Here is a 23,124-nt window from a genome sequence, read left to right on the forward strand (position 1 = left end):
TTCCGTTTAAATTATTATCCAGGTGTGGATTTGTTTATCTTTGAGTATTGGAAAATGTAATGATTGCATGGCATTCCTCTCTTATAGATTGTTTCTTAGGAGCAGAGCATAACATTAATGTCCTTTACTTTATTGTTTGTTTTTTAGTAGTGTGTGTGAGGTGGGGTAGAGAGTTGATATCATGCATCACTGCCCTCTAGTGTTCACTGAGTTGTACCTCTCCTATTATGTGAGACTACTGCCACCTGGTGTTCACTCTAATGTCCATGCACTGTTACATATTAAAATGTCCGTCAGCTCCAGTGAAACAGCTATGGTTTCTTTCAGATGTTCTTGGGCTAAAATGTTAATGGGTTTATGGCTCAAAGGTTTGAGAGAGCCTGGTGACGCGAGGTTAGCTCAAAGGTGTAACATTCAGTAAGTGACCCGCCCCCCCAAAGACCCGCAAGCTCATTTGAGTGACGTAGTTCCGGTGAACTGTCAAAAATGTGGCCCTACCTGTCAATCGACGTGGAAAGCCTGGACCAAAAAGCAGCGGAACCCGACCGGGAGGTCAGAAACTAGGCAGCCCAAGGTACAAATAAAATACAAACGAATGAAATATAATCGCAATAGGTTACCCTGATAGATATTTGTTCCACATTACCACCCAGCTTTTGGCGGCTGCTGGCTGGAAAACGTTCCTTGCGTGAGTAAGTAAAGTTGACGATAGTTTGTTATTCTGGACCAGTCGTGCGCACTCAAGTCTGTTTACCAAATGTGTTGTTTGTTGGGTATAACTAAGACCGCTGACACGATTACTGCTACGTATAAACTGCCAGGTATTGTTATTAGTGCGATACTCGTGTCTGTGGCTCAATGTCAACAATGACCCATCGTATTTTATGTTTATTTTTTATTTAATTTTTAACCTATATTTCTATTGGAACTTGTAGTTTTGCTGTGATGTTTCGATATAATCCGTAGGAAATGTATTGCAGGATTACCAGGGTTATTCTGGGTGAGGGGGCTATGTTACAGGCTAAATATGTATAGGCAATATGAATTGAACGCCACATTGTTGTAGTTTTTGTGTCTTGCTGTTTACAACCGACCAAGCTGAAACATTTGTATTAGAAATGAACTGACAATTGGGTCATTTCTAGAGGCACTAGTCATTGAAGTCGTCACTATTCACTGTGATAAGCAGCACATCAAGTTCCACTGAGAGTGACAGGTGTGTGTGTGTGTGTGTGTGTGTGTGTGTGTGTGTGTGTGTGTGTGTGTGTGTGTGTGTGTGTGTGTGTGTGTGTGTGTGTGTGAGTGAGATCTGTGGGGGGTGACTGGTGAGATCAAGTGTCATTGCCACAACTTGTCATAAAAATAGTCTGAGGAAGATGAGTGTGTCTGCAGACTGCAGAGGAGTGTGGGGCTCTGAACACACCACCACACTAGCCTACACCTATCAAGTCAGTCTGTAGCTTGGCTTCTCTCCTTCCAGCTCTGCTCCGGTCTTTCATACTCGGTGGATTGTGTGATTATTACACAGAGCTTACACATACCGGCAAAAGTAATCCAGGGTCAGGGGGAAAAAAAATTAACAATGAGCTTCAGTGCTAGATTTGATAATGCAATAGTGTTTGCAATAGGATTTATACAGTATGCTAAATGCTTTATACTTATACACTGAATATTTTATAACATTATAGCCCTTGCGTTATGTTTTCATTTACATGCTAAGGTGTGCCACAGAGAGGAGAGCTGGTGAAGTCCTTTTTTTTTTTGCATGAATGAAGATAATTGCATTCTCTATGACAGCAGCTGGAACTAATCGCTGAGTAATAGCTTACTAAATAAGTAGACTTATTTGTGTTATCTTTGTCGAATTAAGCTGAGATGCATTTTGTTTTCTTTTTTGTGTGTCTACCAGTATCGTGCTCTTTATTGTCGAATAAACTAAACTGCTTTTCTTGATGCTTTTCTAATGACGCATGATCACAAGTATAACATCTGTATTGCAGGCAGTCAAGAGACATGTCTTTTATATTTGACTGGATCTACCGGAGTTTCAGCAGTGTCTTGCAGCTATTAGGTGGAGTATTGTACTGAAAATATCAACAATATTGTCCAAGTAATAATCACCCAAATGTTGTATGACGTGTAATATTATAGTGATCCAAAATAAATTGTCATTCATCATCCAGAAAATTCATTACCAAACACTAAACCTTTCAAGTCCGTGAAATGTGCTGCTTTCTTCTGATGGAGTAACGTTGTGCTGTTTGATATTAAATGTGGTGTGTTTTTGTTCCTGCCCTCAGGGTTGTACAAGAAGACTGGCAAGCTGGTGTTTCTTGGACTCGACAATTCTGGAAAAACAACCTTACTGCACATGCTCAGAGACGACCGGCTGGGACAGCATGTGCCCACGCTACATCCAAGTACAGCAAATTATTTGATACGTTTTCAGCTCAGCAGCCAGATCCTCATTAGCAGGACTGGACATGTTTCTTTGCTTATATCTAATATATAAGTCCAATAAATGCTTCGCCCTCTGTCTTCAGCATCTGAGGAGTTGACCATCGCTGGAATGACCTTCACAACGTTTGATCTGGGCGGTCATGTACAGGGTAGGGATCATGAAAGTGTTGTGCCTTTTTTTGTGCATCTAAGACGACATTTAAAGGGCGGTTAAGGCTTTCAAGTGGCAGCTAGCTACCAGCTGTGGGTCGTAGATAAATACTGCTATTTTCTGACTCTCGCAGCACGAAGGATCTGGAAGAACTACCTCCCAGCCATAAACGGTATCGTCTACCTGGTGGATTGTGCTGATCACGAGCGACTAGCAGAGGCTAAAGTTGAATTGGATGTAAGTTATATTGATGCTGGTATTGTTCTATCAACACACAGCAGCTATCGTTGGTAGGACAACTCTACTACATGTTATATAATAATATATAATATAATATATCCCCATCTCTAGGCCCTGTTAACAGATGAAACCATCTCCAACGTCCCGGTTCTCATCCTGGGGAACAAGATAGATCGTCCAGAAGCCATCAGCGAGGACGCACTCCGAGGGATGTTTGGTCTTTTCGGCCACACAACTGGAAAGGTAATGAACACATGTCGGAGGTTCATGAGATCTAGGGCTCCACACAGATGGATTGAATCATGTTATAGGAGTAGGATGCAGCATATTAATTGTACATCAAAGTTGTTGTCAGTTAAATCTGTTTTAATGGTGTTTTTCTCTTCAGGGCAAGGTCTCACTTAAGGAGCAGAATTTGAGGCCAATGGAGGTTTTCATGTGCAGTGTACTGAAGAGACAAGGATATGGCGATGGTTTCCGCTGGCTCTCCCAATATATTGACTGATCCAGTTTATTCATATTTTATTTTATTTTTTGTCCTATTTACCTGATTTACTGTTTTGCCTATGCACACAAGGACATGTCCCACACAAAACTACCTGCAGGAGAGATACACTATATTCAAGCTTGGGACATGACATTGTGCCAATGAAAAAATGTATTTCAAATCATGTTTTTTGTATGAATATACCCTCCCCCCCCATTGTTTAAAATAAATCTGTCAGACATATCAGTCTTATTGCCACAGTAGGCTAGTCATGGCTCATCAGTCTGTACTAGTCAACAGAGTATAGTGAATAAGAGCTATTCTTCATGCTATGGCTATACACCTTTACTTGAAACGTGTAGGGAATTTGTCTCCAGTTATAACGGAGCGGCCTGCAGCCTCCTGCATATAGAACATGTCATCGCCGTGAACCGGTTTCTGACCCAGGTTTATTTTTAGCTGTCGGTGTTTGCTTACAGTGAAGGACGATTTGCTTCACATTTTGTGCTCAGAGTTGCTCTTGCTTGATTGAAGAGGGGGGAAAAAGACAAGTTGACGTGAAACATAATTTCTTAAGATTTATTCTATCTCCTCAGCGCCGCCGGTATCCTGAAGTGCCATTGATTCTTTTGAAGGATGGAGTTGTTTCTCTAGATTAAGTGTTCCACTGATTGGGTCCCGTTCCCATATGATTAATGGTTGATCGCAGACATATTATCGATAGAGTAGTCAACCTCCCAGGGTACTAACAGTTTTGTTGATTTTTTTTAAATCAATAAAGAGTTTACCACTATAAGCCAATTATATGAATGTGACCACAAGTGCATTAACTGATGTTCTGATGTGAGCTTTAATTGTTTGTGCATAATGGTTTAGAACAGTTAAATCACCGCAGGATATAACTGCATCAGCACAGTCAGGTGATGTAAGCCAATCACATCTGTCTACAATGGGAACGTCCAACTACCTGTTTATCCATGGTGAATCACTGTGAAATGACTCGAGTACTTTGTGACTATAGCTGCCCACAGCATGCAGTAATGATATGAGAGTACTTGGGTTGTACTTAAGATAGAGCAAACTACGTTGTGCATGGATAAATGACCTATTTGTGCAATGTTATCCATGATCTTGTAAATAGTTATTTATATGATGTCATACAAACAGCTAGCTAGCTAATAGACTGAAGTGATATGTTACATGGGGTAGGTCATATTGATATTGGGGTCATATTGATATTGGGGGGAAAATGTGTGAAGTTTGAGCACAATAAATATTTTTTGACAATCTAAATCTGGTCTGAATCGTTATTTTCATGTAAATGTTCATGTGTGTGTGTCTGTGTGTATGCATTGTATTTCCTTACATAATAAATGATGGTAACTGAACGCCCATCAGGGATACCCCAGCTAACAAAACGAACAAGCATTATAGTCCCACCTACTTACTTGCTATTGGCCCATAACTCCAATATTACTGCTCGACAGCAGACCAGACCAATCACCGTCGATTATTCGTCTTTCCCCTTGGGCCAATGAAAGACAACCAGGAAGTTAAAATCAACACTTTAGAATATTGACGAAATGTAAGGACTATAACTTAATCGACAACAACGTTAATACACGATATGAATACAGGACATTACTCGGTATGGTGTTTTGTGTTTGTCGTCTCACCACAGGGGTCCAGCTGTTTATAATTTACTCGTTTTGCTCTTCACGCGCTCACTGGAGCAAAGTCCATGGACCTCGTTAACGGGATGGAGTTGATGGAGAAGTCCTGCTGTGTTGTCACGGTGTCCGACAGCGTTTCTGCCCAAAGAGCCGTGAGCTGCAGCGGAGTCATCCTCAACTCCCAAACCGGAACGGTCCTTTGCAACGGCTTCCCTTTCTCCCGTTTCGTTACGGATAACGCAACTCTCTGCGCAGAGCCCAGGGTCCTGTTACCGCACAGTTTCAGCCCAAAACTTCACATTAGAGTGAGTTTTCCCGCACAGCGAGGTCTGGACACCAACCAGTGCGCATATGACGCAGCATACACGGTCTCCAAAAGCAACACGACCCGCCAACATGAAGCCACAGGCGAGCTGCTGATGCTCGTCAACTGCCTGGAGTTCAAGAAGGTAGGTAGTGCAACGACAACAACAGATGCTATTTCATCTCGGATGCCTTTTCTATCTGTCTCAGGTTGTTTTATTATGTGTTGATTGTGGAGCATGTGATGCAAGACACATTTTCGTGTAAACTGACAATAAAGTCTTATCTTATCTTAAGGCGTTCCTGGCAACCTTCCAAGAGGCTGACAAATGGCGTTTCCATGGCGACGAAGAGGATGAAGAAGCGACTAGAGACTCCCAGTTCCTCAGCTGGTTTGCCGTACTCAAGGCAGACACTTCAGACTGTGTCCCAAGTTCAGGAGCCCTACCCTGGGTGGACAGCTCTCCTCTCCAGAAAGGATGGCCGGTCGTTGCGTGCGCCTCTCCCTTCGGTGCTCTCTGCCCAGACCTCTTCATGGGCACCCTCAGCACGGGCATCATCAGTAACCTAGCCGGAGAGGACAACGCTGTCATCCTCACGGACGCCCGCTGCCTGCCTGGCACAGAGGGCGGGGGGCTGTTTCTGCCAAAGGGCGACCGGGCGTACCTCGTGGGCCTGATTGTCTCTCCGCTTTGCTGGAAGGCCAACGAGTGGATAGGCCTCACCCTGGTCTGCTCCCTGCAGCTGATCTGCAGGAACATCGTCTGCTGCGTGAACTTCCAAGACCCCCACCGAGCGATTCACCTCCACCAGGGAGAAGATGCAGGCCTGCCGCACCTATCCAGTGTGTCCGAAGCTGTCCAGCACCCCACCGTGTGCCTGGTAGACAGCGGGCAGTTCTGGGGCTCTGGGGTTGTTGTCGCTCCTCAGCTGGCTCTGACCTGCCGCCATGTTGTCAACGGAAAGGCGTCTGTCACTCTGCGGTTCTGTCACAGAGAACGGTAATGACACGCTCACTGCGTAAACTATTACAAATCTCATACAACTGAAAAGTCTGGATCATTGAACGTGTTTATACACTCAGGAGTCAAGAGTCGTTTAAGCGGTTTATTAGAGATGCTGGATAACAGATGTTTGGATGGTGTGGGTCTTTTTTTTATGTACAACAAAGAAAAAAAATAAGAAAAAAAACAGAAATACTGAGGTGCCGCAACAATATAGTAAATTAACAAGCAAACGCTACTGTCTGTCATGCATACCACAGCTAAATTTGCCACTAAATTAAACAGACTATAGGTCAAGTATGCCGGTATTTCTTCTCTTACAGCAGGATCCTGATGAACACATAGGATTTGGGTAAATGTCTCTCAATATAAACCAAATGTCACAATTCTTGGATCCAAACTAATGTTTCATTCCATAACTCATCACTTACTGGTGAACTCAAGGTGCGTAACAAGAGAGAACAAAGCACTGAACAAACCAATCATCAGGTGAGTTATATAACTGCTTGTTGGCGCTGTCCTTCCACCCCACGGCACGTCAGTTTAGTGCCCGAGGCTCTTTACGCTTGTCTTCATCCCATCCAGTGTCACCTGAGAAGCCAAAGAGGCTTAGTTAACACTAGTAGTGATTTGAATACAATTTGCTCTCCATGCTTTTCAGAGAGCAAAGTTACCTGCATTGCTCATCACTACAGAGAAATCTCACTGGTATTGTTTTGCCTCGAACAACACAGAGCCTGTCGGAACTAGTGCAGAGGTCTTCAAAGTGGGAGGCGGGGCTCAAACTGTTTCAGGGGAGGCTCAGTGAATGGAATGTGGGGGGGAAATTACATTAGTTAGTACCTTAGTTATTAAAACAGAGAACAGAATAGCGTAAATGTGTGTCACATGGTTAAAGAGATAGTTCAGAGATATAATTTAGTTGTTTAGGGGAATTTGAGTGTTTTCCAACTTACCCATAGTCACAATAAAACAAACAAAAGCTTTCAATCAGAAAATGTATTTGGAGTAGTCGGAAGTATGTGTGTGGTGGGGGTGGCGTGGCCTTTCCCAAGCTTTGTCTGAGGGGAGGCCCACAGTCATAGACTTTGAAAACCCCTGAACTAGTGAATTAATGAATTCTAATTGACAGGTTCCATGAGACGGTGGGCGATGTGCTGTTTTCCACCAAGGCATCTTCACCCTATGATCTGGCTTTGGTGCGGCTGAGAGACTCCGCCCCCGAGGTTGTGGTCCCACGGCTTGCCAAGTCTTTTCAGCCAGGTAGCAACTTGTTTGACACGCACACATACAGCATTACTACACACACAAACACAAAAGATAATACTAGTTTAATCTTGAATGTGTTCTCTCTGCCTTCAGGCGAGGACGTAGTGGTGGTGGGTTATGGCGGCTTGGGCCGGAGCTGCGGTCCTTCCCTGACGTGCGGCGTCCTCTCCAAAGCCATCAGCTCGAATTACCGGCCTGTCATGCTTCAGACCACCTGCGCAGTACAGGCGGGGACCAGCGGGGGTGCTGTGTTGCGGACACACTCAGGAGAGCTCCTAGGTAAGACTGTAGCTTGTTGCAATTTGTCACAAGTTTACACTCTGCAACTAGAGAATGCTGTACCATTGTTGATCAGTAGGGGGCGCATTTAGACCATGGAAAACATGAGGGTAGGGATGCACCACATGGTTGAACCTGGATGTATATGGAAAAGACATCTAGACGCATCAGATGGCTCTTTCTGCGCTCCTGTAGTTGAAATGTTAACAGAGCATAAGAGTATTTGCTTTGTTGCAGGTATTGTAGCCAGCAACACAAGGGACTTGGCCACCAAAGTGACATACCCGCACCTCAACTTCAGCATCCCGGTGACGGTGTTCCAGCCATTGTTGCGGCGCTATACCCAAACAAGGGACGTGGACGTGTTCAGGGCTTTGGACACCACAGAAGAAGGAGTCAGAAGGGTGTGGAGGCTACAAGGTGCTCAAAGCAAACTATAAGGGAGAGGGCACATACAGCTCTAGATACGTTCTCGAGCTAACAGGCACAGACTCAGATCCTCACCTCTGGACTCACTGCTACACATGTACCACAACACCTACAGGTGACAGACAGGTAGTGCTAATTGGACTTAATATGAGAGTGCTATAATAAGATGGATACCTCAACAAGGACTTTGTTTTTCTGGGAGAAAGGAGGATGAACAACTGGTAATAGCTTCTATGTGAGGAATTAACTAATGCAACTCATTGAATGCAGTGTAGGAAATTCTAAAAAACATTTTGGGGGGAACTTTTGCCCCCACTGTCTAAAAAAATAGCATTTACAAAAATTTGGGGGCACTTTAAAAAAATAGTTATTGCTGCATAAAGTTGCTAAAGTGTATTGTGAACAACAGCGCTTTGTGTGAGTGTGTTTTTCGTTGCCTTCTGGTAACCGGATTGCATGTGCCGAGTGTGTGTTAGAGATGGAAATGGAAATTAAATGAATTGTATGAAAATAAAATGATCTGAATCTTGGGGGCAATTTTTGCCCCTGGATCATGGTTTTTAGGGGCATTCTGAGATTTCTTGTGGCATTTTTGCCCTGGCCCCGTGTCTAAAATCCTACACTGATTTAATGTGCCTTTGTCATTAATTCATAATGTTAATACTGTAATTCATCTTATAGCTAAATTATTCCATAATGAGATGTCAGTGAAACAATAACTTCAAATGATACAGTAATCTTTATGGATTAACAGTACTGAAATGCTCAGTCAGGATCATGCACTGTAACAGTGTGAACTGTTGACAAGACCCCTTCATTTCAACAGCTATGTTAACATGAATATAAGCTACTTGGAAACCTGTTCTCATGGTTTTTATTGTACTGTAATCTAACGTGATTAAATAGATTGCTGTTTTCTGATTTAAAAAAAGTGTAACTCGATATATGCCAGGTACATTTCTCTACACACAATCCTCACAAACGCACCCTCAGTTTCAGAACTAGAAGACCCGAGGATCACAAACAAAGTGATATAAAATGACACATATTTCTCCTGTGTAAACTCATAAGGTATCAAATGAACTGAAGGTGGAAGTTGTGGCAAACAAAACACAATGCGCTAGACATCACACCTAGCGTCTCTGATTTCATGTCAGAATCCTGTCCAAGCCATATTTATATTACAGGGGTTTTCCTGCCTCAGAAGGGGCCTTTGGGGGGTGACTACGCACAGCAGTGAGCAGGATCTGTGTAAAGACTGAACTCATGGTGCAATGTGTGTCTTTAAACCAGCCCAGATTTCAGACTTAAAGTCATTTCAACATCAAACGTGGGACTTTAACTTTGGAATTCTCTAAAAATTATGCCGTAAAATGCTCGATTTGGGGTTAGTGTGTCGCCAGGGTTGTCCTGAATACAAATACGGTAGTCATTGTCAGAACTTATGGAGCAGTGTGTTTTTTTACAGCACTTCCAATTTCAGAAAGTAGGCCATTTCAAGGTACAAACGTAGGAATTTAACTTTGAAATGATCTAAAATGATACAGTCAAAATGCTTTAATTTTGAGTTAATATGCAGTCAGGGTTTTCCTGAACTCAAATATCATTGTCAGGATTTTTTCTTCTTCCAACCCAAAATCAAAGAATGTCGCACGGATGTTATAATTTATAAGGCTAAAACCTCAGAAATCCCTACAGTGTGCAGGAAAAACCCTTTATCACAGTAACAGGCAAATACTTCAGTTCAATTCCCTTGAAGCAGCTTCACACCTGGTAATGTTCCATACGGATGTTTCTACCACCAAGCAGCGAGAAGATCTTCAGCATAATAAGATGACAGGCTGCTGAGAACCAGTGGTCCCTTTGGGTAGCTAGAGAGGAGACGCAGTCAAGATCAGGTTTTCAGACCTCTGTTCTTCCCTCTCGCTCTCACCCTGGCAGGAAGAGCCACTCACTGTTAGGTTAACACATTTAAGGCTTCACCCCGATGGGATATTATACTATTATATACTGCTACTGAATTCCATTATCACAGAAACGTGAAACTGAGAAACAGCATTTCAGAGGATTGGTTACTGTCAGTTTGAGCGTGGACAATGCTAAGACCAGCTTTAGGGGCCCCCGCGATGCTAAGGCAGGGACGTGCATACATGATAATATAATGCGCCTCTATTCCAACTATTCCCACGTTTGAATAGTTTACAGTGGAGAGGCTGCAGGAAGGCCCCCGAGGAGGCTGAGTGAGGAGAGAGTTTTCTAAAGGCATTGTGTTGTTAGAAGTGCTGATGTGCAAACTTAAAGTCTGGATCTAGTTTCAGCTGGCCTCCCGTCGCTGGAGGCTACAGCCACTGCGGAATGAAATCAGGCAAAACTAGAAGTGAGCTGACAATAAAGACCCACTCCGGGGAGGTTTCTGCCCTTGCGTGCTGGCACCTATAAGAATTGAAGAGCTTATATTTAAACTGCTCAAATATTTTATTTATAAACGAGATGACTTGTATCCCACGGAAGTTGAACTGTGCGATTATTCCACCACCAACAATTTTAATATTTTATTACTCAGCAGCACTAAAGGAAATGATGTGCTAAGAGAGGGACTTTTTGGAAGTGTGAATGACAAAACATTGATCTCCTTTAGCATTAGCGGCTTACTGAATTACAGGATTGCTGCAGGATTAAAGTGCTGAGAAGTTGGCAAAGAATGAAGAAAGGACAACAGAGGACAGAGACCAGATGTATGGTGGCCCCACTGGGCCACATAGACCAGTTTATTTACCACTTTTTTTTTATATTAAACACGATAAATTGATCCACATTATGATACGATGGACACTTATGTTCTGCTAGTCTTTTCAAGGCATTGGTAATAGGGGGGGCTAATAGGTGACACATCTGTCTTCTGATACACACATTACAGTATATACAAGTTAAAGAGTGAGGTGTGATCAACGTTTTAATCAAGTCATGAATGAGACAGAGCACTACTGTCACACACGAGCCCAAGCATAATGACATGAAGAGGGGGGTCAAGTCAAAAGCGGGTGCATCTCAATACTCTGACGTGGCTTCCTCTCTCTATCGCCCCCTCTCCCCTTGGTGAAAACCAAGCTCTGGCGTATATCAGCGTGTTGAAAAAGATGGAAGAGGGCCAGTTCAGTCTAGTGAAATGCTCCCCGTTTACGTCTCCGGCTCTTAATGCACAAGCACATGACAAGCACCTGCAGCCGCTTAAAAGTCTCTGGTATGCGTCCGGCTAAAAACTGCTCAAACATAGTTCAAAGGACAAACAACAGAATAGAACAAAGATTCACAAGTAGGAGGGACAACATTCCCGACTCCTCAGACCCGATAATCTCTAAATAGTGGTGACATTTCCCCATGTCCCTCCCGTAACATTAAATCCTCCCGTCACGTATGCGTCCTCCCTTTCCCCCCCAACCCCCACGCAACCCTTTCCCTCACGTTTCCATGAGCCAGTGTTGTTCTGAGTGTAGCTTCAACATCTCCGTCTTTTCGCAGGATCTGTGTGTGTGTGTGTGTGTGTGTGTGCGTGTGTGTGTGTGTGTGTGTGTTTGATGCTCCTGTCGTGAGGTTCTGACCGGGGGCGTCGGCCCGTCTTTACCAGATGTATCCCCCGTCGTCTACCTCGCCCGCCTCTCCCTCTTCCTCCTCGGCCTCTTCTGCATTCTCCTCGGCTTCCTTCTCCTCCTCATCCTCCCATCCGACGCTGCTGCCAAAATCGCCCGAATACGCCATTTCATCATCTGCACGAAAGAGAGGGAAGAGAAAAACAAGCCGACTGAATTATACTCACTGTGCCCATTATCTTATACATCGCGATGGGATTCTGTTCGTTTTTTTACTCGCCATGTCTGCCTCTCAACTTTGATCAACTCTGCCAAATGGGAAATTGTAATTGATGGAGTGCTTTTCTATACCGATGAGAAACGCTGAAATCAATTTAAAAACGTTGACCGCAATGGCGAAAAAAGGGGCATGTGTTTGACTTTGTCTGGATTTTAATAGCTATTTCTAAACCCTGCCAGGGGAGCCATTCTTATTGGGCGCAGGTTCAGTCCAACCAGACCTCATTTATCTCGACAGACTTTTCTCACAGCGACAGGCGCTGCTTTACAATGCAAATGACCCGGGACACATGAATGTGGCACTGGTCCCTGCAGTGAGTTATGTTGCAAATGGGCCTCAGTCCTTTCAATATAAAGGAAGCCTTGTGCAGACTGTGGGTGGGGTGGGGGGGGGGGGGTTGGTGTGCAGTAGGCAGTGTTGGGAGTAACTCATTACAAAAGTAGCATATTACATGTAATATATTACTTTTAGCAGTAACTCAGTAATATCACTTATTACCAATAGGATTTCAGTAGTCAGTCACCAGTTACTTTGTCAAGTAACAAGTACAAATTGAGTTACTTTTTTTTTAATCAAAGCAAATATTTTAAATAAAGATACAATAATTTCCTAATCAGATTGTGTGTTTTTATGCAAATAACCACTATAGATGACAATAACAAAGGAACAGGATAACATTTAGAATTTTGGACGGTTTACACTGACTTCAAGACGGTTTAAAATTATTTTTCGGGGTGGTTCCCGGGGCGGCGATGTCATTCTGCTACTGCAGTTATTTTGGTGAAAGTAATGCAAAAGTAGTGTAATTAGTAACAAGTTACTCTACACAGACAGTAATATTGTAAAGTAACTTATTACTTTAAAATGAAAGTAACTAGTAATATGTAGTATATTACATTTTGAAAGTAACTTGCCCAACACTGTGTAGTAGGCCTTGTGCAGACTGTAGGTGGAGCGGCTGTGTGAAGGAGTGGTGTGCAGTAGGCTCTATACAGAGAGACATTTAAAGTGTGTAGAAGGGACATGGGCCGGATAGGGTTCGTGCTTTTAACTTCAAATCGATGGACATTATTGACTGTTGGAGCCTATGGGGATTTACCACAGTCGGGCTTGCCGCGAATCCTCGATGTGGCTATTTCTCCTCCGTGTTGGTTGACACACCAGCACTCTCCCCTGTCGCACTGCTGCTTCCTGTAGTAGCCATCCTCGTCACAGCTAGGGATGAACAGACCTGGTACACACACACAAATAGATATAGATATTTAGAACACGGCTCTCTTGAATACTCGATTCTGATTGGTCAATCAACAATATTCACCGGTCATTATTTCTCGACAACCGACCGCTGCTCTGCCACACCTGGATTAATCAGTTGATAAGAGCCTTTTGTCAGCAAGCCACTACTAATTAGACCAACCAGTTGCAGCTGTGGTGTCTTGTGTGCCAATTACGAATGAAACCGCTTTGTCGTTGAAAACGCTATTAAAAAATATATTTGAATACGGTAATTATTTTTGTCAGATTATTGAATGATTTAGTTGTAGGCCGTGTTCTAAGCGGGATAATGTATATTGAGGCGGTGATTACTGGGAAATAATGACCTTCAGGTGAACGATTAAGCCCTCCGCTACGCGTCGGGCTCAATCCACCTGTCGGTCATTATTTCCCCCGTAATCACCGCCTCAATATACATTATCCCATACATATATTTATACAACAGGTAGTTCCGGCCGGGCAATTTGATTGGACAAGAGCGAGGGATCCTACCAGTGCCAATATTTCATGATAATGCACTGGCGCTTCACTGTGTGTAGATCACTCCGCTTCACAGCTGCTCTAATCAACAAAACACTTCACAGCTGTAGAGTAGACAGTAGTAAAGTAGACAGCCTGCAGTTAATTAGGCTGATTAGGCTACATTTTCGGCAAAGCAGAAAGCTGAGGGAACTATTTTTGTTGGCGGAGGAATAAATAGAGAAATCATATATTTTCTCAGCTTTTTGTCATTTTTTTAATCAGCTTTGTTTAATAGAACTGTTGTATAAAAGCAATATCACACTCGAGGTCATGCAGTTGTTGTCTAATATCGGCACTGCTGTGATTCGGTCGAAGATAACCGCACTCCCTCTCGTGTGATATTGCTTAAATATAGCACATAATCATGTGGGCAAAGGCAACATTACCGTTATAGTACATGCCACATCATTTTACATGCTGCATGGTGTCTCATCACACATGGCACTAAGCCCATGCTGCATGGTAGGGCTGGGTTAAAAAAAATCGATATATCGCTATGTGAAGGAACAAGTATCGATACATAAATCCCAGTATCGATCTTTTAAAATGCATTTTACAAAAATAAATAAATAAACATAGGCTATAATATTATAGGCTGTGTGTGGTAGTTAAAACATAGTTTCAAGTTGACGTTTATTTATGTTTGTAGTTGAAACAAAAACATAAATACTGTAGGCTACATGTGCATTTTGCATGCACCATGACGAGCCAGATGTACAGACCTCAAATCTGTTTGCACTATAATGTTTGTGAACTGGAAATGTTCATGAGCTGTATTTAATTTTATTTAATTTTATTTACAAAGCCTTTACACTTTATGAAACACTGTTTACAACATGCTGCTGTTCAATGATTCTGATTCTGAAATCTAAATTTGTTTGGCTTCTCACAGAAGACTGTAAAGAAAGAGACAGAAGACTGTAAAGAAAGATAAGATGTTGAATGACTATGTTGGTCATGTTTAAATAAAAAAGAATTACATGATGTAACTGCTTTCTTTATGGTCAATTCTTAATGTAAATATAAATATTTTTTAATAATGCACCAGGTTAGAAGGCTCCTTGTACAATTTACAGCATTAGTTCTTTGAGAATCTCTTCCATTATCAAAGCAAAACTGGTATTGTAACATATTGTCTTCCCACTCATCTACATATTACATGTAACATGTAAAATATCGATATCGAATCGTATCGTATCGACTTGGGACCTGTATCGGAATCGTATTGTATCGGGAGGTCAGTGGCGATACCCAGCCCTACTGCATGGTGTCTCATCACACATGGCACCCAGCCCAAGTGAAAATATATGCAATCTATCCATGCAGCACTTCGATATTCCATGAATACAAATGTGTTGGCTGAGCAGATAGGGCTATTGAGTCAGCATGCTGCACCATCCTCACGGGGTAACACATGGGCTTTACAGCTATTCTGTTTCTTAACCTTTACATGACAATGACACACACAGCCTGCGGTCACATGACACAGCCTGCTGTCATATGACACACAGCCTGCGGTCACATGACACAGCCTGCGGTCACATGACACAGCCTGCGGTCACATGACACAGCCTGCGGTCACATGACACACAGCCTGTGGTCACATGACACAGCCTGCGGTCACATGACACACAGCCTGTGGTCACATGACACAGCCTGCGGTCACATGACACAGCCTGCGGTCACATGACACACAGCCTGTGGTCACACAGCTGCTGAGAGAAAAGGCCACAACATGGCTGTTTTTGTCACTGTGGACACTGATTGATCTTGAAGACTTCAGGGAGAAAATATACCATGTTGTTTTTCCTTAAGAGAGAGAGAGCACATTGTCTTACTCATCAGAGATGGATCACCAGATTGAACATTTCAGAGGGTTTATGTATTATATTATATAAGTTATTGTAAAATAAGGCAAGCAGCTGGCATGCGACTGTAACACAGATGAGACTGGGCACAGCAGAGCCGTCCATCCAAGCTTTCAAGGGAACATCTAAGCAGCGGGGCTGGCAGACTTCCCCGTGCCCTCTGCTCTGTGTCCTTGGAGAGTCCTGACTCAGAGCCCAGCCAGCCAGCCCCAAATCTGCAGTGCGCACGCACACACATACACACACACATGTGCAAACACACACACATACACACACATGTGCAAACACACGCATACACACACATGTGCAAACACACACGCATACACACACATGTGCAAACACACACGCATACACACACACATGTGCAAACACACACGCATACACACACACATGTGCAAACACACGAATACACACACATGTGCAAACACACGCATACACACACATGTGCAAACACACACGCATACACACACATGTGCAAACACACGCATACACACACATGTGCAAACACACGCATGCACGCCCACCCACTCACCCGCTATCACATGCACACGCACGCACGCGTCACGCTCACTGACGGGCGTGACGGCTGCTTTCCTTTGCCGTCTGTCAGTATCAAGTTCTAATCCACAAGGCTGATCAGGGAGTAAGCCCCGCCTCTGCTTGACGAAACCCCGCGACAAATGAGGACACAGACCCAGAGTCATGTATATAGAAGAGTCACGATATCTCCATTCCCTCCAATGGACCAGTTTTTTACTCTCAAGAGTTCCAGGAAGTAAGGTCCTGGATTAACACATTGACTGCCAGCCGTTTTTTTTTTTACTGTAGGTAGCTTCTGCCAGGCCTTTTTTTGAGGATTCTGGCTCATTTTACAAGAGCCGAGCATCATTTTCTGGTTGGACTTTGTGAACACAAAGTTCAGAAAAGTACTAATAGAATGTGTGCTTTCTCTGTCTAAAAGAGTTAGTTTGTAGAGTTAGTAGTTATGTAGATATTAGCCGTTGAGTACAGCATGGTTTCAGCGTCTGGAAATTTATTCAGAGATAAATGGCTTTTTGTGAAATTCGATAGAAAAGTCACTTTAACCATTCATTTTTGGCATCAGTAAGACCGTCAGACATTCTAAACAATAGTTTTGAACAGTAATTTCCTCCATAACAGCAGGAAACACCCCTCTCATTCAAACTCCTCCCTCCGTGTGTCTTCTCCTCCTTCCTCCTGGCTCTACAGCAGAAGCGCGTTGCTGCTGCCTGCCTGCCTGCCTGCGTGCCTGCCTGCCTGCTTGCCTGCGTGCGGACGCTCCTTGTGCGAGTCAAGATGGGCCGGGGAATGCGTGGGCGATGGGCAGATGTTGATTCTGGCCTTTCTGAGGTGTTTCAAAGTGTGTTTCACCTATAATCTATTTTGCAAATCGCTCTCCGCTCTCTGTGTACTGCTGCCTGCGCGGCCGCTCTCGGGCAAGACAAGTTTGGATTACTGTAAAATCGCCTCGCCATTTCCTTGAATGGCTTGCTCCCGCGGCAGTTTTTTCTTTGATTTCGCTCGTCTGGGGGAGCACTGTCAACACTTAGTGGGTCGGTAAAATAGATTATACACATTCAATACCTCCAATAATTGTATAGGAGACGTAAAAGGGATTGATCAACGCCCCACCGTCAAAAAAAAAAAAACGATTTTTTTTTGACGTATCAATACGTCGCTGGCAGTCAACGGTTGGATTCTGCTTGACGTATCAATACGTCGTTGGCAGTTAACGTGTTAAGCAGCACTGTCGAGTTGCAGCAAAATATTTTTTTCAGAATCAAATTGTACATGATCAGCTTTATTTTAGCATTCAAAAGTAGCGCAAGACCCCTTCCTGGCTGTTCATTGGCTAATGAGTTACGCATTTTGGTCCTCCGCTGACGCCACTCTCTCTCTAAATTGCTCTGCACAGAGCCAGTAGGGGAGAAAATGTTCATGCAAGCAGATCTGATACTCACCAAACTTCCTCTTGCCTCCCTCTTGGACCTGGATCCTCTCAAGTTCAGCCAGGCAGGGGGGCTCTGAGGGGAGAAGGAAATCATCATCAACAACCAGAGAAAATGACAAGGAAATAGCCCACAGACCATACTTCCTATGCACAACAAGTAGACCCAGAACAGACATTAAAAATGAATGACTGCCTAAAATGAAAGTCAAACAGCAAAAAACAAAACAAAAAGTATTTCTCCTGAGAATGTGATAGATTGTTTTTGAAAATCTCCTTACATTTTAAAATCAGCTCACTCCTCTTCCCTTCATACTGTGCATTCAGACAGAGAACAGTGACTTTTGGATGAGCCGGGAACCTAGAATCTAGTTTCTGCTTGGCTGGTCGGCTGACGGGCACAGTCTCTAGAGAGTCTCAGTGGGACAACCGCGGTGTCAACAAGCGAGTAGCCATGTTTTTAGTGCCCTCGCAGTGACCATTTCTCCCTCCAGAGGGGAAGTGCAGGATGAGTGGGAAGACAAATTGCGACGGACCGGCGACACGACACAGAGGTGGATCCACCTGAGGGCACCTGAGTGCCTCGGACACTTGCACCAGCGGGGAGTAGGTCGTGCACATCCACGGGCATGTGGACAGGACAGGACACACACACACACACACACACACACACACACACACACACACACACACACAGCCTGCCAGCCTAACATTCATTCTCGCCAGAGTACTCACTCTCTCTCCAGAAGCAGAGGCACCACTCGGCGGTGGAGACCTTGCCGTCTCTGTAGGAGTCACAGGAGTTGAAGAAGGGTCGGATGCAGACCTCGTACTTGTCCAGGTTGATGGCAGCCAGCTCAGCCTGGTCCAGATACAGGTCACTGTTGGTGTCCAGCTTGGAGAACATCCAGCCTATGGAGTCCTTACAGCTGGCCACCAGACTCCTGTCCAGCACTGCGAGCACGAAGGCATTGGAAAATCAAAATGTGCCAAATGAGATATGACGAGATAATTTCACTTGTTTCCAAAGCAATTGAACCTGATTCAAGAAAATGATCAAAACCGCTGAAACGGCATTGGGAGCTAATGAAATGACTCAGCTAGACCAGGGGTTCTCAGATTCTTTCACATGAAGGACCCCTAAACTGACAAAGATTAGACCACGGACCCCCATTTGATAGGATTTTGTCCCACGGTCCCGATAATAAGATTGATGCTTTTAGATGTTTTATTACATAAAGTGTATAAAACCCATGACCGAAATAGTCATTGTGTTACTTATGAATGGAATTATAGTGAAAATAAATTACCCCCCCTTTTGGCTGGGGACCCCCTCAAACCCCCTCAAGGACCCCTGGGGGTCCCCGGACCCCCATTTGAAAACCACTGGGCTAGATGACTTGAATAAGACGGCCATCTTTTTGCAGCGTTGTGCCTGCATCTCTCTTGATGCAGTGGGGACTGGTCCGGCCCTGGCTCTCACCTGAGGCGCTGCTGGCTGCGCCGGCGGCGCTGCTGGCCGCAGGCTTGCTGCTGTTGTTCTGCTTGGCGTTGCCCTGCAGCAGCTGGAACCAGTCCCTCAGACGCTCCCCCAGATCAGCCAGGTCCTGTCCCGTACAGCTCTCTGTGGAGGGCAGACACCATGAAGCATATGTCAGTACTCGTGTGCTGCTGTTGAGGCTCAGGCGTCGGCTGGCATAGTAGTGGGGCTCAAAACAGCACCTATAGGTCGCTTCCGGAAAGAAGCGCCAACATTGGCACAAATACTCCTTGTGGACTGTTATTTTGATAAAAGTAACTGGCCACGCAGAAATCTTATTTTTTTCCAAGATGGCCACCATTTCCAGCCTGAAAACACTATTTTGGGGGCAACTTTGGGTAGAATTTTCCAATATGAATGATCTTGTTATCAAACCATACATTTATGACCACAGAGAAGCCAGATTTATTCCATGAAAATTTCAAAATGGCTGCCATTTTAAAGATGGCTGCCATTTCAGCGATTTTTACCATAGGATTTTACTGTGCAGGGCGATTTTGATGATTCTGGTGTCAAATGACAAGTTTTTAACTATGGAAATTTAAAAATTATACATCAGAAATCATTTGTATATCTCCTTTTACCATTTACTCTGCATATCTTTTCAAAGTAATGTGAAAATATGCATAAACAACAGTATTTTAGCACAACTTTTATTAGAAATGTATAGGAAATTGACATTTTATTTTCACAGGGAGCGATTATTTGGTTACAATTGAATATGCATAAGCTATAAATAAATAAATAAATAAATAAATAAATAAATAAATAAATAAATACATTAATCTATTAACTCATTGAGTGCCAATGATGACTATAGTCGTCAATTCAAATAGTAACGTTCAGTGCCAATGACGACTAAAGTCGTCAATTGCGTTTTTTGACGGTGGGACGTGGATTAAAGCCTGATCCATCTCCTGTGAAAGTATGGTGGATGTTGAATGTGTAAAAGCTATTTTACAGACCCATTAGGTGGCGACAGTACTCTCCAGATTACAGAAAGGCGAGGAAAAAACAGAGAAGTCATGGGGAAACGGAAATCGCATCCGTATGCATCGATATGCATGAAGCATAACGTTAGCTGTGCCTGCAGCAGCCAATCTGCTGCCACAATTGAGCCCCTCCGTGTCCGCTGCGATAGCCCATCCGCATGATTAGTTGTGGAGTTGTTATTATTCTCAACTGGAAGCATGGGTAGCTGTAAAAAAGCTGGATGTAGCGCACTTTTCAGTACAGAGCAAACGCAGCAGAGAGCCACCAGAGACACTCGCACGGAGGTGGGGTTTGCAGTTGAGCGGGGTGGGGCACGCAGGGCAGCATACAACACTGACCCAGACAGACCCAGACAGCAGGACAGGATTGGCAAACGCAAGCTAGAATATCTGATGCCCACCAGCAGTAAATCAAGACCAGCAAGAAGCTGCAACCAGCAGCGCACGCAGGGGCCAGCGCTGCTGGTTGCAGCTAAAAAATATTATTTTGCCAAACAAAATTCCTTTGTTTTCACTGTTTTATTGAAGGAAATTATTTTTGAGGTGTGACTACATCAGAAAATATTAGCTTCAGAGTCAGTCATGTGCTTGAAATGCTTCATTTCACAAAAGGCTAATTATCTCAGCTTCTAATTTGAAACGTCTCTTTTTGCTGAAATCAACCTATCTTCTCCGGCTCATAACTAAAGAACGGAAAATGATATCAAACTTTTTTTTTCTGATGATAGAAGAGAGTCTCATCATTCTTTGGGCGTGTTCGGTGTTTACATAGTAATATCACACAATATTCTGTGGGCCTCGAGAAATCACTGAAAACGCTCTGAAACTCTGGCACTGGGAGCATCCGTTTTCCAAAAGTGGCTGGCACTCAATGAGTTAATTAATAAAGTACATTTGATCTAATAATTACCACTTTTATAAATGGACACCTTGCTGTAATTACATACATTTTTGCTAAAACAATAAATAGCTTTGAAAGAATGAGAGTCAAGGTGGGGACAGGAAATCAATGAGGGGGGGGGTCATCTCCTGAGTGTCCTGCAGGTGGTGCAGGCTGGCGCTGGAGTAGTCCTTGACACTACAGCTGCTAGGCAGGCTGACCCCTGAGTTGCTCATGTTGCTGGTGCTCCGCTCCAAGTAGCCCAGCTAAAATACTGTTGTTTATGCATATTTTCACATTACTTTGAAATATGCAGAGTAAATGGCAAAAGGAGATATACAAATGATTTCTGATGTATAATTTTTAAATTTCCATAGTTAAAAACCTGTCATTTGACACCAGAATCATCAAAATCGCCCTGGACAGTGAAATCCTATGGTAAAAATAGCTGAAATGGCAGCCATCTTTGAAATGGCAGCCATTTTGAAATTTACATGGAACAAATCTGGCTTCTCTGTGGTCATAAATGTATGGTTTGATAACAAGATAATTCGTATTGGACAATTCTACCCAAAGTTGCCCCCAAAATAGTGTTTTTGGGGCGGGAAATGGCGGCCATCTTGGAAAGATCGAGATTTCTGCATGGCCAGTTACTTTTATCAAAATAACAATCCACAAGGAGTATTTGTGCAAATTTTGGCGCTTCTTTCCGGAAGCGACCTATTTTACATTGAAAGTGCATTTTTTGAGCCCCACTATAGTGTGAGTGGAGGAGGAAAGCCGGTGACGGAGAGATGGAGAGCCTTGTGTTGATGTGTTTACCCGTGTATTCACAGAGAGATGGAGAGCCTTGTGTTGATGTGTTTACCCGTGTATTCACAGAGAGATGGAGAGCCTTGTGTTGATGTGTTTACCCGTGTATTCACAGAGAGATGGAGAGCCTTGTGTTGATGTGTTTACCCGTGTATTCACAGAGAGATGGAGAGCCTTGTGTTGATGTGTTTACCCGTGTATTCATATTTATTTGTGTGCAGATGGATGGCTGTCATATCCCACTTTCATACCAACGACCAGGGTTGCTTGAACTATGTTCAACCCTTCTTTTGTCAATTCACACACAGTCAGTCAACATGTGATATTGACATAAAGCCTATGCACATAAAGTTGGGGGTAGGACCCGAAAAGCCGTGGCTTCTTCCTGCGCCTTTTTGAGCAGTGATTATTATTTCTCGACAGAGTTTGTATATATTTTTTTGTTTTACTGAGATGCTTTTGTCTTCTCTTTTTTTTACTCTTTTTTTATGTATTGTTTTATTATCGTTTTTTTTTGGTGTCAAAAATCAAATCAATGTTAACCCCTGGCCATGACGATTCAGACAGGACGTTAGACTGTCAAAAGAGATGGACGTGATGATGTCACGCTCATTGATTTGTGTTCTCTCCCATTTTGAAGCCTCGAGTTTGACATTTTGGCCGCTGCCATCTTGTTTGTTTGGAGCCAGAGGTGGCATATTTGTAGCCATATTTGGGCGTGAGGGGTTTTTCCAGAGCCGCAGCGCCGGCTGCTATTGGTCCGTGATCGGCGAGCTGTGCAAGCACTGGACAGGCAACATGCCAATCACGCCCCAAAACATTAACATCATCTTTTTTTATCATCTATTTTACTCTGAACCGGTGAGTTATAAAAAAATTCACCCCCTACAGTTGTCATGAAAGGTGAAATTAGCTATAGAGACCAAAATGTGTTTATTCGTCGGGCATTTACTCGCTTTTGCAGCCAGCCTCAAGTGGCCATTTGAGGAACTGCAGTTTTTTGGTACTTCCCGCATTGGCATCAATGCAATGCAACCAAGCGATGCTGCCCCCTCAGATAGGACCCAGGTCACAACCCGGGTGCTGCTATTCACACTGAAATG

At 43.6% G+C, this 23,124-nt stretch overlaps 3 protein-coding genes across 4 annotated transcripts in view; 2 read left to right on the plus strand and 1 right to left on the minus strand.

The window, feature by feature from the left end:
* Positions 1–485: 485 nt before the first annotated feature.
* On the plus strand, positions 486–4,590 carry sar1ab (secretion associated, Ras related GTPase 1Ab). 2 transcript variants are annotated; one of them, XM_083658348.1, is made up of 7 exons: positions 486–574; positions 2,001–2,071; positions 2,301–2,420; positions 2,544–2,609; positions 2,745–2,848; positions 2,963–3,094; positions 3,240–4,590. In XM_083658348.1, exons 2-7 carry the CDS (start codon positions 2,014–2,016, stop codon positions 3,354–3,356), a joined length of 597 nt encoding a protein of 198 aa, XP_083514474.1. In that variant the 5' UTR covers positions 486–574; positions 2,001–2,013; the 3' UTR covers positions 3,357–4,590. The 2 variants fall into 2 exon arrangements, with proteins under 2 accessions (XP_083514474.1, XP_083514473.1); XM_083658347.1 differs by having other exon boundaries at positions 532–692.
* Positions 4,591–4,948: 358 nt separating this feature from the next.
* Positions 4,949–9,127, plus strand: tysnd1 (trypsin like peroxisomal matrix peptidase 1). The gene is made up of 5 exons (XM_083658344.1): positions 4,949–5,460; positions 5,612–6,315; positions 7,451–7,581; positions 7,681–7,866; positions 8,104–9,127. The coding sequence occupies exons 1-5, from the start codon at positions 5,080–5,082 to the stop codon at positions 8,304–8,306; spliced, it is 1,605 nt and encodes a 534-aa protein (XP_083514470.1). The 5' UTR covers positions 4,949–5,079; the 3' UTR covers positions 8,307–9,127.
* The window catches only part of spock2 (SPARC (osteonectin), cwcv and kazal like domains proteoglycan 2), a 51,912-nt gene continuing 35,195 nt past the window's right edge, over positions 6,408–23,124 (minus strand). Inside the window, exons 6-11 of the mRNA XM_083658345.1 lie at positions 19,280–19,420; positions 18,532–18,750; positions 17,810–17,872; positions 13,262–13,393; positions 11,918–12,059; positions 6,408–6,909 (exon numbers count right to left, since the gene is read on the minus strand). Of these exons, the coding sequence (XP_083514471.1) occupies positions 6,906–6,909; positions 11,918–12,059; positions 13,262–13,393; positions 17,810–17,872; positions 18,532–18,750; positions 19,280–19,420 (701 nt within the window). The 3' untranslated portion in view covers positions 6,408–6,905. The remainder of the gene's footprint in view (positions 6,910–11,917; positions 12,060–13,261; positions 13,394–17,809; positions 17,873–18,531; positions 18,751–19,279; positions 19,421–23,124) is intronic.

Source organism: Poromitra crassiceps, assembly GCF_964638095.1.
Source record: "Poromitra crassiceps genome assembly, chromosome: 22".
NCBI lineage: Eukaryota > Metazoa > Chordata > Actinopteri > Beryciformes > Melamphaidae > Poromitra > Poromitra crassiceps.

Bases quoted from the DNA above. Each gene is read 5' to 3' on its own strand.
- sar1ab (XM_083658348.1), top strand. From the start codon at position 2,014: ATGTCTTTTATATTTGACTGGATCTACCGGAGTTTCAGCAGTGTCTTG. The intron at 2,421-2,543 runs GTACAGCAAATT...CTCTGTCTTCAG, and splicing joins TGTGCCCACGCTACATCCAA to CATCTGAGGAGTTGACCATC. The intron at 2,610-2,744 runs GTAGGGATCATG...TGACTCTCGCAG, and splicing joins TCTGGGCGGTCATGTACAGG to CACGAAGGATCTGGAAGAAC.
- tysnd1 (XM_083658344.1), top strand. From the start codon at position 5,080: ATGGACCTCGTTAACGGGATGGAGTTGATGGAGAAGTCCTGCTGTGTT. The intron at 7,582-7,680 runs GTAGCAACTTGT...CTCTGCCTTCAG, and splicing joins TGCCAAGTCTTTTCAGCCAG to GCGAGGACGTAGTGGTGGTG. The intron at 7,867-8,103 runs GTAAGACTGTAG...GCTTTGTTGCAG, and splicing joins ACACTCAGGAGAGCTCCTAG to GTATTGTAGCCAGCAACACA.